At 35.9% G+C, this 13,012-nt stretch overlaps 1 protein-coding gene across 3 annotated transcripts in view; it reads left to right on the top strand.

Annotated features, from left to right (window-relative positions):
• The window catches only part of RCOR3 (REST corepressor 3), a 36,217-nt gene extending 24,478 nt beyond the window's left edge, over window positions 1-11,739 (top strand). For 2 of the 3 annotated variants that reach the window (XM_039359661.1, XM_039359660.1), the window contains 7 exons: window positions 722-846; window positions 2,483-2,561; window positions 3,172-3,390; window positions 5,836-5,913; window positions 6,979-7,036; window positions 7,502-7,740; window positions 8,174-11,739. In XM_039359661.1, the coding sequence (XP_039215595.1) occupies window positions 722-846; window positions 2,483-2,561; window positions 3,172-3,390; window positions 5,836-5,913; window positions 6,979-7,036; window positions 7,502-7,740; window positions 8,174-8,518 (1,143 nt within the window). In that variant the 3' untranslated portion in view covers window positions 8,519-11,739. The remainder of the gene's footprint in view (window positions 1-721; window positions 847-2,482; window positions 2,562-3,171; window positions 3,391-5,835; window positions 5,914-6,978; window positions 7,037-7,501; window positions 7,741-8,173) is intronic. The other variant, XM_039359662.1, reaches the window with a different exon arrangement.
• The last annotated feature ends 1,273 nt before the right edge of the window (window positions 11,740-13,012 follow it).

Consider the following 13,012-nt stretch of genomic DNA (forward strand, 5'->3'; position numbering starts at 1 on the left):
GAACAATTAATCAGTGGAACAACCTGCCTCCAGAAGTTGTGAATGAAGTTTTTAAAAGACTGGCCAGCCATTTGTCTGAAAAGATATGGGGGTTTCCTGCCTGAGCAAGGGGTTAGACTAGATGACCTCCAAGATCCCTTCCAATTATTATAATAATAATAATACATAAAATGCATAAATAAATATAACAAGGGATTCATATAAATATAATGCTTTAATATTTGAAGTTGTATAAAGCCTGTGAGATAAAACAAAAAAGCACTTAAAATCTTGGAGACAAGCTATGTCAAAAGCTAAAGAACGTCAAGATAAAAAAATGGTATAATACATACAAACTCGGTTATATAATTTCATTAATCATTTTTTGTTTTAATAGATGCTTGTAAAATTTTTTCTTATCATTATGAAACTATACTTAACAATTTATGGATCTAACTCTTGCATACCTGCCTACCTTATTTTTCTCAATAAATGTGTATATAAGGAAACAAAATTGTAGCAAATGGGCTTTAAATGTGTACTTTATTTTTTATGTTTTATTCACACTAAGGAATGTTTTTTATATTTAAAGAACTTTCTATTTTACTATTAATCTTCAATAATATGTATGTATTTTGTTTATAAAATAGCACCTTATGATTTTTTTCATATATACAAAACTATGTGCCAATTTTTCCATAGCATTTATAACTAGAGTTTGCATAATCTTACCATGTTTCAGCTTCCAGACAAGACTATTGCAAGCCTTGTAAAATATTACTATTCCTGGAAGAAAACACGTTCTAGAACAAGTTTAATGGACCGCCAAGCTAGAAAACTAGCTAATAGAAATAATCAAGGTGATAGGTAAGCAATGCAATATCTGTTTTAAACAAGTAATCTGTTTAGAGAAAGTAGGTGTTCTGTTTGTTTCTGTCTTCCTTTGACTGTTTCTAGTTTAATAGGTTCTATGCCAATTTTGCCTATTTCCATGGTTTCTAGTTTGTTGAAAGTATTGGTTCCCAGGACCGCAAACATTGAAATTCTGAAAGTTCCCAACATTTCTGGAGGACACCCAGTTGGGGAAAACTGTTCTATTTCTCTGTACCTGTTTTTGTTAAGCAGATGGAAATCCCACTTCTTTACATCAGAGCATAGAATTTGTTAAAATTATAGCAACAGATATTTTTGTGTTGTTATAACCAATGAAAATAAAATGCTGTACGCAGCATGTTCGACCTTGTGGTCTTACATATTTAGTTCTATTGTTAGAAATAGCTGAACAGACACTTCTTAAAGTAACCCTCCCCTCAAATTTGAAAAATATTTAGACATTTCTAAATACCTTGCAAGGTAGAGCAAAGTTCTTTAAGATTTATTTACAGAGCCTGTTTCAATAATTACATGGATTTGTTTCGATAATTGATAAAGCAATATCATTAAAAAAAACACATAAAAGCAATTCTCATATTTTTTCCAATGGATACATACAAGACCACAGCAGTTGATTGTGACTAGTGAACAGTAGTCAACATTTCTGTTTCACACTAGTCTTCATTTGTAATTGATTCAGATTTCTGAACAAATAACATATCTATAGTTTGGGGAATACTACTAGTACAGATACTGATTTTTCCCTCAACCTTTTTGCTAGTGTTGACAAGGCAGAAGTGAATGTTTTTTCCTACCCATCTTAATATTTCTGGTTGGAGCAGAACCAAGTATTTCAATAATCTCTTAACCATTCCAAAGCAGGTATTAGACGATTATTACGTTTTATAGTCTTAGAGAAGGTATGCTTAATTGTAGATTTCTTGTAAAATGAGTAGGGGTTTTTAACAGTCTTGCACCTTGGCCTGAGATACTTGAAATAAAGAGGAAATGTTTAAATTTGTTTAATGGGTTTGGCTAGTCTAAAGAAAAGAAGAAATAGGGGAGAGATGATAGCAGTATTCCAGTATTTGAGGGGCTGCCACAAAGAAGAGGGGGTCAAGTTATTCTCCATGCACTAAAGGGCAGGACAAGAAACAATGGTTGGAAACTGATCAAAGAGAGAAGCAACCTGGAATTAAGGAGAATCTTCCTGACAGTGAAAACAATTAATCAGTGGAATAGCTTACCCCCAGAAATCGTGGGTGCTCCATCACTGGAGATTTTTAAAAAGAGGCTAGACAGTCACTTGTCTGTGATGGTATAGGTTCTCCTACTTGAACAGAGGGCTGGATTAGAAGACCTCTAAGGTCCCTTCCAGCTTCTATTCTATTCTATTCTATTCAGTATGGATATATTGCTTAAAATTCTTTTAAATCTGATATTCATATAATAAAGACATGAAATTTTAATAATTTGTAGTTGTGTATTTAAAAATGACTGCACTGGTAATATTTAAAACTAAAGTGAAATTTTATGATGTAGAATACAATAAACACAAAGTCTATTTGAGCACTTAGGGCAGAAATTGAGTAGTGAAAATAAATATTGACTAATCATTTTCAATCCTCAGCGACGATGATGTTGAAGAACCTCACCCTATGGATGGAAATGATAGTGATTATGATCCCAAAAAGGAAAGTAAAAAAGAGGTAATACAAACTGAAGTTAGTCACCTAACTTAGGTTCTATTTTTATTATTATATTTTGGTCTTCAGACGCTGCAATCAGTGATAGGGATATTTAGCAACAATCTTTATCCTCTCCCTGCATTTATGAGCAGAATTTTAAGTTTTATGAGATTGCTGAGTCTGTCAGAGATTTAATGTAATTAATTTCTTTTCCTGAAAATACATTGGAATTTGTTTATTTAGAACATGGATATCTGTATCATATAAATGTATATTGATGCTTGTACTGATAGGTAGAAAATGTAATTTAATTATATTTCCTTCTAATGCGAATACAGTTATTCATACAGAAATCTCACAAATTAGTTATCATTTTAGAGGGTCATGGCAACATAAAGTTTGAGAACTCCCAACTTATCTGATCACATGTTAGCCATGTGGCCTGTTTTTGCCAAGGAAAATCTATGCAGTTGATTTTATTGTCTTGTCTGATCATATGTGATATGAGAACTATGTGTTAAGAGAGATTTTAGAAAGTTTGAATAATAATGCGATACAATTAATGTGATAATTTTTTTTAAAGCAAGGTATTGTGCTTAATTTTTTTTTAAAAAAATTTCAAACATTACAGGGGAATCATGAGCAGCCTGTGCAGTCCAGCAAAATAGGATTAGGTAGAAGAGAATATCAAAGTTTGCAACATCGTCATCATTCTCAGCGCTCTAAATGCCGTCCTCCAAAAGGCATGTACTTAATTCAAGAAGACGTGGTAGCGGTTTCATGTAGCCCCAATGCCGCCAATACACTTCTTAGGCAGCTGGATATGGAGCTGATCTCACTGAAGCGACAGGTATTTTAATTACCAGGTTTACTTGGGGGAGGTATGTTTTTATATTTTAGGTTCTAATAAACAGAGAAATCTGAAACATGCCTGTTAAAAGTGAAATGGTAGATTGAAAATAAATTTAGTGTGTGAGTTTCTGGTTATTAAAATAGGTTCATGAGTTGAGGCTTCAGCATAACTGTTGGTTCTCTCAAGTCTACATAGATAGCAATAGCAATAGCACGCAGACTAACATATCGCTTCATAGTGCTTTACAGCAGAGGTCTTCAACCTTTTGGGCACCAGGAACCGGTGCCATGGAGAAAGCTTTTTCCACAGACCAGAGGGGGTGTGCTTTTGAATACTGTTTGCATTCTGAGTATGGAGCTTTGCTTGTTTGTGCGGCCCACTTGCTGGCATGCTGTGGACTGATGCCGGTCCACAAACCGAGGGTTGGGGAACCCTGCTTTATAGCACTCTCTAAGCGGTCTATAGAGTCAGCATATTGCCCCCAACAATCTGGCTCCTCATTTTACTGACCTCGGAAGGTTGGAAGACTGAGTTAGTCTTGAGCTCGTTAGGGTCAAACTCCTAACATTGGGCAGAGTTAACTTGCAATACTGAATTCTAACCACTGTGCCACCATGACTCTTATCTAAACTTATTAACTTCAATAAAAGTAAATTCATTGTTTCAGTTTTAGTGTGGTTTTATTAGTATCTTAATCCTGTATTGAACTTTTGTAGATAGTTTGGTCTAGAACAGCGGTTCTCAACCTGTGGGTCGCGACCCCATTTGGGGTCGAACGACCATTTCACGGGGGTCGCCAAACAATGCAGTCCACCATTTTTTCCCCTTTTCCTTAGCTGTGCTACTCCCTTTTATTCTATTGGCTTTTGAAAGCCAATAGAATAGACTCTTTTGAATAGAGTCTAACTCTATTGGCTTTCAAAAGCCAATAGGAATTGTCCAGGCTGTCTCTGCCCTGCTGAGCCCGCCAAAAGCCCCATTCTGCAAACGATGCTGCAAGTTGTCTGCAGCAAAGGCGAGCTGTCTGGAAGCTTCCACCCCTCCCTGCTGAGCAACTACTAAAATGTAAGTAAAAGAGGACCAGGGGTGGGAGGTGGGAGGCCGGCGGGCGCAGGGAGGGTTGCTGGCGCGCGTGGGGCCCAGCGGGTGCCTTACCTCCCTTGGGCTGGGCCAGCTGGTGGTAGCCCTGCGCCGTCGCTGCCCCTTACCAGCTACGCCTCGGCCGGCACAGGGGGCGGCACCACACATGCGTGGCACTTCCGGGCAGGGAAAGTCCTCGACTTACAACCGGTTGGGTAGTCCTTGACTTACAACTGGTTGGGTAGTCCTCGACTTACAACCGGTTGGTCGCGGCATTAAAAAGGTTGAGAACCACTGGTCTAGAAGTTAAAGCAGCAGGCTAGAAACCAGAAGGTTTTGGGTTCTAGTCCCAGCTGAGCCCTTGAAGTCAACTGTGTGTCTTGGGCCAGTCTCTCTCTCTCTTCCCATTGTAGAGAAATAGGAGGAGGAAATTATGTTGGACTTGAGTTATTTGTAAAAACAATAAAGACAGGATATAAATAAATGTATTTGGTAAAGGTTCCCAAACTTTCTTGATTCATGGCACCTTTAGTATTTTAGTAATTTTTTCACAGCACTCCTAGTCTTGTAGTATACACAGCGTCCAACAGATGTCAAGTATCACTTTGTTATTCCACAGAATCCCTGTGAGTTTACTGTGGTATCCAAGAGTGTCATGCTGCAGTTTGGAACCATGTAGCATTTTGATTTCTAGTAGATTCAGTCCCTTTCAACTGGATAGAAAAAATGGTCTAGAAAAATAATAAAAGCGCACTCTTTCTAATGCTGCCCCATTTTCAGCAAGATAAATGTTTAAAAGGAGTTATGAATTTACATAAATACAAAATAGCATAGGGATGATAGAACATGGAAAAAGAAGAGAAAATAATGGTGATTCTATTCTGTGATGCTTAATCACAAGGACTTAATGAAGCTCTCCAATGCTTGAAGCAAATAACCCTGATTCTTAACTAGGTATAAGCAGATAACAATATTAGTCTCAGATTTTACATCAGGAATTCAAGATCTTGCTGGAAGCCACCATTTTATTTCTTGCTGTTTACTTCATAATTTCTATATGCCACCTTAATTAATATAGATTCTAGGTGGTACACCAAAAGAAAATACAATCCTACATTCACATTAATTCAATCAATACTAATATTTAGATAATCACACTCATTTTACTAACCCAGTTTATTCTTTGTGCATGGAAACAGGCAAATTGCTTTGCTCCTTGAGAAAAGCTTCATCTCTTCAAAATTTTATTTTATTTCATTTTTTTAGGGCCTTTGGTTTAATTTTCAATTAATCACTTAGCAGTTGATATTTACACTATTTTGTAGCAGCTAATTTTCATTCCTATTTTGTTCATTGGACAAGGTCCAGAATGCTAAGCAAGTAAACAGTGCACTTAAGCAGAAAATTGAAGGTGGAATAGATGAATTCAAACCGCCTGAGGTGAGTCACTGTGAAATGTAGGTAAATTTTCAGTATTGTTATTCTGCTAGGAACTGAAGACTATTCTGAAAGTATTTTCATTTGTGACAATTTGCTTTGATGAAAAAAGTTGATACGAACCCTATATAGGTTTTTAAGTGTTTAAAAAATGTATTTAAGACATTTTCATATATTTTATTGAGTGACAACCGTTCATTCAATGCAAGTTCAAAAGCAGATTTAATACTCATAAAACGAAGATTTAAACAGACCTTTTAATTACTTTCTGAAAGGATTGTTCCAACTGTACTTTCACTCTAGATTGTAGTCATTAGTTGGCATACAAAAATCCAGTGAGATTTTCAATGTACTTGCCAGTCTGTATGAGTGATTGTCTCATTTGCTTCAACTCTGGAGTGGACTAGGCCTATCAGATGTGTTGCTTTAAAAAAGAATGGAGACCGCATTTTCTTACAGGAAGGGCTTTAGCTCAGTAGCAAATCAATGCATTGCAGGCAGAGGATTCCAACTACCAAATGTCCCTATCATTTTCATGTAAGGTTTCAAAAAATTATTGTTTAAACTTTGGAGAATGGATGCTAGCTTTAGACCAGGGATTCCCAACCAGGGATGCAAGACAATATTCCAGGGGGTGCAAAAACATGGGTTTTCAAAAGTATAGTGTATATGTATAATTCGTTGCCGTTATTTTGAACTTTTGTAAGGGGTGCGAGAATATAGAAAAGGTATAGAAAATGTTGGGAGACCCTGCTGTAGACAATGTTTTGGATGTCAGCCGTTACTACTTTAACTAGCATACCCAGTAGCAAGGGCTTGTGGGAGTTGTGATTCAGAATATCTAGAAAGCATCAATTTGCCTACCACAGAGATAGACCAAGAATCTAATGTTTTAAAATATATTTTTGTATTTCTAATTCAGTTCATGGAGTTCTAGGGAAACATCCTGAGCTACTAAAATTGACAAATGTAAATCTAGGTAATTGAATTGAAAGGTGGTGTTGTGGCTGAAATTTTCAGTTGTTTTTAATAGTTTGCTGTGTGCTGTCATTCTTTATTTCTTAATAGTCAAATCAAAAAATAAATGCCCGTTGGACAACAGAAGAACAACTTCTTGCAGTTCAAGGTACACTAGTGTTACTAATATTTTCTTTCAGGTTGTAATTCTTGATACTGTGAAAACATTTTTTTTTTTAAATGTAGCCATATGTACTTGTGTCTGTTGTGGCAGGAAAGAGTAGCAGCTTGGGAACTTTTAGTGTCAGGAGATTCCCCTCAATATTCATCCAAAGGGTTGGACGAAGCAATGGAGGAGTTATGATTTGCTTAACTAAAAAGCTTTGAGTCAAATAAATGATATTGTGAATGAACTGCGGTACTTTTAGAAGTAGTGATATTCACAATATTACAATTTGATCAGTAAAGTATACCAACTGCTAACAATATTACAATGTTTTCCCCTGTGATCAATCCTTATAGAAGCACTTCTGCTTTTAAAATTGGGGTTTCCTGTCACCTATAGAGGGCATACATATCATGCAGATTTCTGCTTATTAACTTGAATTTTATTTACTTATTTTGTCTTTTTTAGGTGTCCGCAAATATGGTAAAGATTTTCAAGCTATTGCTGATGTAATTGGCAATAAGACTGTTGGCCAAGTGAAGAACTTCTTTGTAAACTACAGGCGTCGTTTTAACCTAGAGGAGGTATTGCAGGAATGGGAAGCAGAGCAAGGAACCCTGGCTTCTAACGGTGATGCTTCTGCTTTAGGAGAGGACACAAAAAACGCTAATGTGTCATCAGGAAAAAGTACAGATGAAGAAGATGAGGTGTGTTTCTGTGTATCAAATAATAAATAAGCTTACATTTCCTATCACAAAATGTAATATTTAAGTTGAAGAGGAATGCACCAGTGTTGGAAGCTTATTGCGTCCTTATTTGTAGAGATCTTTCTTCATTGTGATTGTGTTAGCCAAACACTTCCAATCTGGGCTATCTCTGGTTCTTCCCATACTACTAATACAGAAAACATAGCTGAATAATCCTGAATATTATTAGATTTTCTTTTTTTATATATATTGAATATTTTATTTCCTTATATTGCTAAATAATTTAGAAATGGTTGTTTTTTAAAAAAGAGGTTTCTTAACTACAAATATGGCTACACTAACAGTGCTTTCCTGTTTCTGGAGGTAGCGGATACCCAAACTGCATGATGATGAAGAATGGCTGCTTTTACATATCTTATCACTTTATTTACAGGCCCAGATCCCTCAGACACCTCAGTGTGTAGGGTCTTCTCCACCAGCCCAGGTGTCTACTCCAACACCAGCAACCCCTGTAACAACTTTGAACCAGCCTCCTCCATTGCTTCGTCCAACCCTTCCAGCTGCTCCAGCTCTCCATCGTCAGCCTCCACCACTACAGCAACAAGCTCGATTTATTCAACCAAGGCCAACCCTAAACCAGCCCCCTCCACCACTCATCCGTCCAGCTAATTCCATGCCTCCTCGTCTAAACCCAAGACCAGCACTGTCCTCCACTGGTGGGCCACAGCCACCTTCACTTATTGGAATCCAGACAGAATCACAGTCCCCGCTACATTAAGCAAATAGGGCAGAACTATGATAATTAAAGTAGTATCAGTGTCTATTTCCTCAGCTAATGAAGAGGTGAAGGGAGGGAAAGCAAGCTTTCCACAGTATTGGAACTGTCACAAAGAAGGTGGAAATGGATATATAATATATGAATGATCTTCTGAGCGAGAGAAACTTCAGTGCAGTAGATTATTGCAAAGAAAACCATGTCTACAAAGTCAGCATTTTACAAAGCTAACTTCTTTTTAAAAAAGAAAAGAAAATTCACTGCACTGTGACTTCAACTGGTTTTTACTCTATTTATTTTATAAAATCCTTTATATTTAACTTCATGGAAATAAACCATCTGGATAGTGAAAGCGTTTCAGTTTAAGATTCAAACAGGGCTGTAAATGTAATAAATTGGGGAAATTATTTTTACATTTTCCTATGTTAGGAGCGCAAGTATTACTGACAAGCCTGCCATTCAGATTTTGACAGATACCACCACTTCATACATTTTTCTAGGCTTGTATTTTCTATATTTCTTCATAAAGTACTTTTCTTCAGTCTCCTTGTTGGAAAGGTTTTGAAGAGTGCAAAGCTAAGGTACTAAAGAGGTTCAACTATATATGTGGTCTTCTAATACTGGAAACATGACTTACTAGTGCAAACTCTGTGATAGACAGCAAATGGGGCTACCATTTGCATCCAACACTGGCAGCCAGGTGGCTAATAAAGTCACAGTTGTCTTCTTTTTAATAAACTTTGTAATACTACTTACCTGAAATTTTATTCTATTAAGTTCTGAAATAATTTGGTGAGGAATGCTGAATTCCATACGTATAGGGCAGGGGTAGGCAACCTTGGCTCTTTTATGACTCGTGGACTTCAACTCCCAGAATTCCTGAGCCAGCCATGCTGAGGGGAAAGGGAGAGGTTTCCAAGCTGAGCCATGCTGACTCAAGAATTCTGGGAGTTGAAGTCCATGAATCATAAAAGCCAAGGTTGCCTACCCCTGGTATAGGGGCCTGGTGAAACAGTCTAATATTAAGGATGTTTCCTCCTTCATTTCTTGAAATATCTCAGTCTCTTTTTGCTGTTCCTTGCCAGTGCATGTCCCCTCATTTTTTTTTTTCTTGGTATCAAAAACAGTACCAACTCATGCCTTACTTAATCAGCTGGAGTTTAACTGTTATAATCAAAGTGACAGGCTTTTAATTTTGGGCAAGAAATACCAAGCAATGAAAATCTATTTTCTGAAAGATGTGCATCTCTTTAATATAGTTGACTTCCCCACTTTTTACTAAAACAACAGTGTTTTAACTTTCAGAGTTAAAATTCTGGATGATTTCATGTATAGCAAAGCTGTATTAGTCTCTTATGTACTGCATCTTACACCTCAAATATCAAAACTTTTAGACTAACACCTTATCATGATTAAGGCGTTAAAGGGATTTGCCCATTAACTTTCATGTTTTTAATTTTTTAAAATTCTTATTTAAATCAAATTTCCTTTGTAGTATATTAAATAGAAATTCCTTCAATGGATGTCTCTTGTACATTATCTGTATCCAACCAGAGTGTTTGGTTTTTAATACTGGCTTTTCGGTGGGGGGGGAAGCATCACTATCTCTTGCCAGAATTCTTGGTACTTTGCTATATTTATCCTTTGGTTCTGATGTCAATATTAACCCACTGTATTCTTCCAATCTGCCATAGTCCTGTTTGTGCATTTTGGCATAACTCTCTAAATACCAAACTATTAACAATGCATCTTCAGTATTTAAATATGTAGATCAGGTTTCCCAGTGACTGTATTGTCTTTTTTTTTTTTTTTTTTGGCTAACTTTTGTCTTGTCTCTTGTTGCTAGAACTTCAGTATGCAGAAAATTGGGTGCTGCCATTTAAATGGCAATTTTAGACTATTGAAACTATAACTGGGCACTTGTGTGTTTCGGTATGATGGTATGGTATGTAGTATAATACTGCTTTACATACGCTATGCCATACAGTAACAAAATGTTTAGCATTTGTAGTACTGAATATGTACATAGCAAAATGTTGTCCTTTTAAAAAATTGTGTGCTTTCCAGATTATGTGCATACAGCTTGCAACGTCCTGTTTTGGGTAGGGGTTGTGTTAAGCAGTGTTTTTGCCTGGAGGAGTGAAATGCTTGCTGCTTAATCAAAGAATTAAAGTTTCCAAGGAATCTGTGTCTATTTTTATGTACCTTGTAATGGTTTAAGATACTTAGGCCCTATACTGTGATTCTCTTCTAAATTCATTTATATTTTTTTAAAGATTAGAAATAAAACTATACAATTTTTTTCATTTCAAAGAAATTTTCTTTTTGGGCAATATTATAAAAATCTAGTTTGACTTTGTATCATTTCTACAAACCACAATCTATTCATCTTGGTTTATTTTTGTCACTTTATGAAATGTAAAATATTTGCACTCCCTTTTCAGTTGGGCAAAAATTTATTTCTTACAGTGGTTATGACAAATGTAACTTTGCATCTTCTTTTTATGTACAGTTTTCAGTTACAATAAAGAAATATAAAAACTTTTAAATGAATGGCCATCTATAAGGCCTATGTGTATATTTGGAAAAAATATTTCTAGGCTAAAGTATTATGTGGTTGGAAAAGAGGTTTGTGACTATACATGCAGACTGGATACTTGATAATATCCTTTTTTAGTTAAGTGTAAATTAAAAATGATGGAGCACTAAATTGATATTGCAGTTATAATATATTCTTAAACAGAAAAACGTAAGGCCTATAAGACAGGCATGTGGGACACATTGTATAGCTTTTAGAATATAGGATTGCATAATTTTGAAATGGATGGTTAGCTTTACTCTTAGATCCATTATTCTGTCACATCTGAATAATATATGTAATAACATAATAGTAATAAAAAGTCAAAGATCAGAGAAAAGTATAACCACTCTGAGGTTAAGCTAATTGATGAAAGTTAAGAATACATTAGAGCAATCTTGAACTTTTCCAAGAGAGTTTCTGTAAAAAGTGGAGTATAAGCATAGAAAGGACTTCCGTCAAATCACTTTCTAATACTCCCTGGCAAAATCATTCAAAGTCTTGTGGCAGTCTTGGGTTTGCAAATTCATTTGCAGCACACATTTCTTCTTCATAGTTTTGCTTTCTATATTCTATCTTCCCTCAAAGGTGCCAAAGGTAACAATATGTGTAATCGCCTCTGATCGTTATGCAAATAGATTTAAAAGAGAAAGGAAAATTGAATAATAAAAAATGTTGTGTTATCAAGAATTTTCTTCCATATTTTTTGTTTACTTCTTCCCCAAGCCCAGTTATGAACACGGTAGATAGCTGGTTGTTTATTCATGCACATTTATATTGTTTATATCCTGTATTTTTATTATTTTTTTAAAAGCAAGATGGCAAACATACTCAACAAAGCACCTTTTATTTTCCCCACAACCACCCTATTGGGTTGAGAGAGAGTGACTGGTCCAAGATAACCCAGCTTACTTTCATGGCTAAGGTGGAACTTGAACTCACAGTCCCTTGCTTTCTAGTATGGTGCCTTAACCACCATACCGTATATTACCTTTATTTACAAAAATTTGACACTTTACTGCTTACATTTATATTTATTAAATTCATCTTGCTATCTAAAGTGACCAGGTGGCTTGCAGTAGGAATATGAAATCCAGGAATGTCTTATCAAGTTCTTTTTCTATTAACCATTTAATAATTTTCCATAATTAATCCAATCTAAATGAAGATTGGAAGCATACTGCATATTCACATTTCAAAAATCATGACAAATATGTGACTTACTAATCTGGTTGCAAAAATGTGCATGTTTTCACTATACCATGGAAAAAGGATCCCTTTAGATCAGAGGTCCCCAACCTTTTGGGCACTAGGGACTGGTTATGTGGAGAGAGGTTTTTCCCGCAGACCGAAGGGGGCGTGGTTTTGTGTGCTGCCTACATCCTATGGATGGGGTTTTCCTTGTTTGTGTGGACCAGTTGCTGGCATGCCGCAGCCCGGTACTGGTCCACAGACCGGGGATTGGGGACCCCCTGCTTTAGATCATTTACTAGTTCTGGAAATCCATCTAGCACACATTATTGTCCAAACAACATACACATATACAATACATATGTAGTAAAACAGTGAATCACGACAAGTATCTGTGGCACTTCAATCAAAATGACAAAAATAGTACTGTATGCTTAAGCAGACTCCACCCTTTTTGGACATGGGTGTATATTCTATTGCTTTCAAAATACTTAACCCTAAACTTCTATCTCCACTATTTATATATCAGTAGAGAGTATTCAGTTAATGATCAAATAATGTCAAACTTTATGAAGAATCTTTTAATATGTCAATTATCCAGGTTTATTCATTTACTACTAACACATAAGCAGTGGTAAATGAATAAACTTGGATAATTGACATATTAAAAGATTCTCCATATCGTTTGACATTTGATCATTAACCCTGTACTGTCTTTCATATATCCT

The sequence above is a fragment of the Crotalus tigris genome, unplaced genomic scaffold, assembly GCF_016545835.1.
Source record: "Crotalus tigris isolate CLP2741 ecotype Arizona unplaced genomic scaffold, ASM1654583v1 scf7180000019097.2288821080:1192077, whole genome shotgun sequence".
In the NCBI taxonomy this organism is placed as follows: domain Eukaryota; kingdom Metazoa; phylum Chordata; class Lepidosauria; order Squamata; family Viperidae; genus Crotalus; species Crotalus tigris.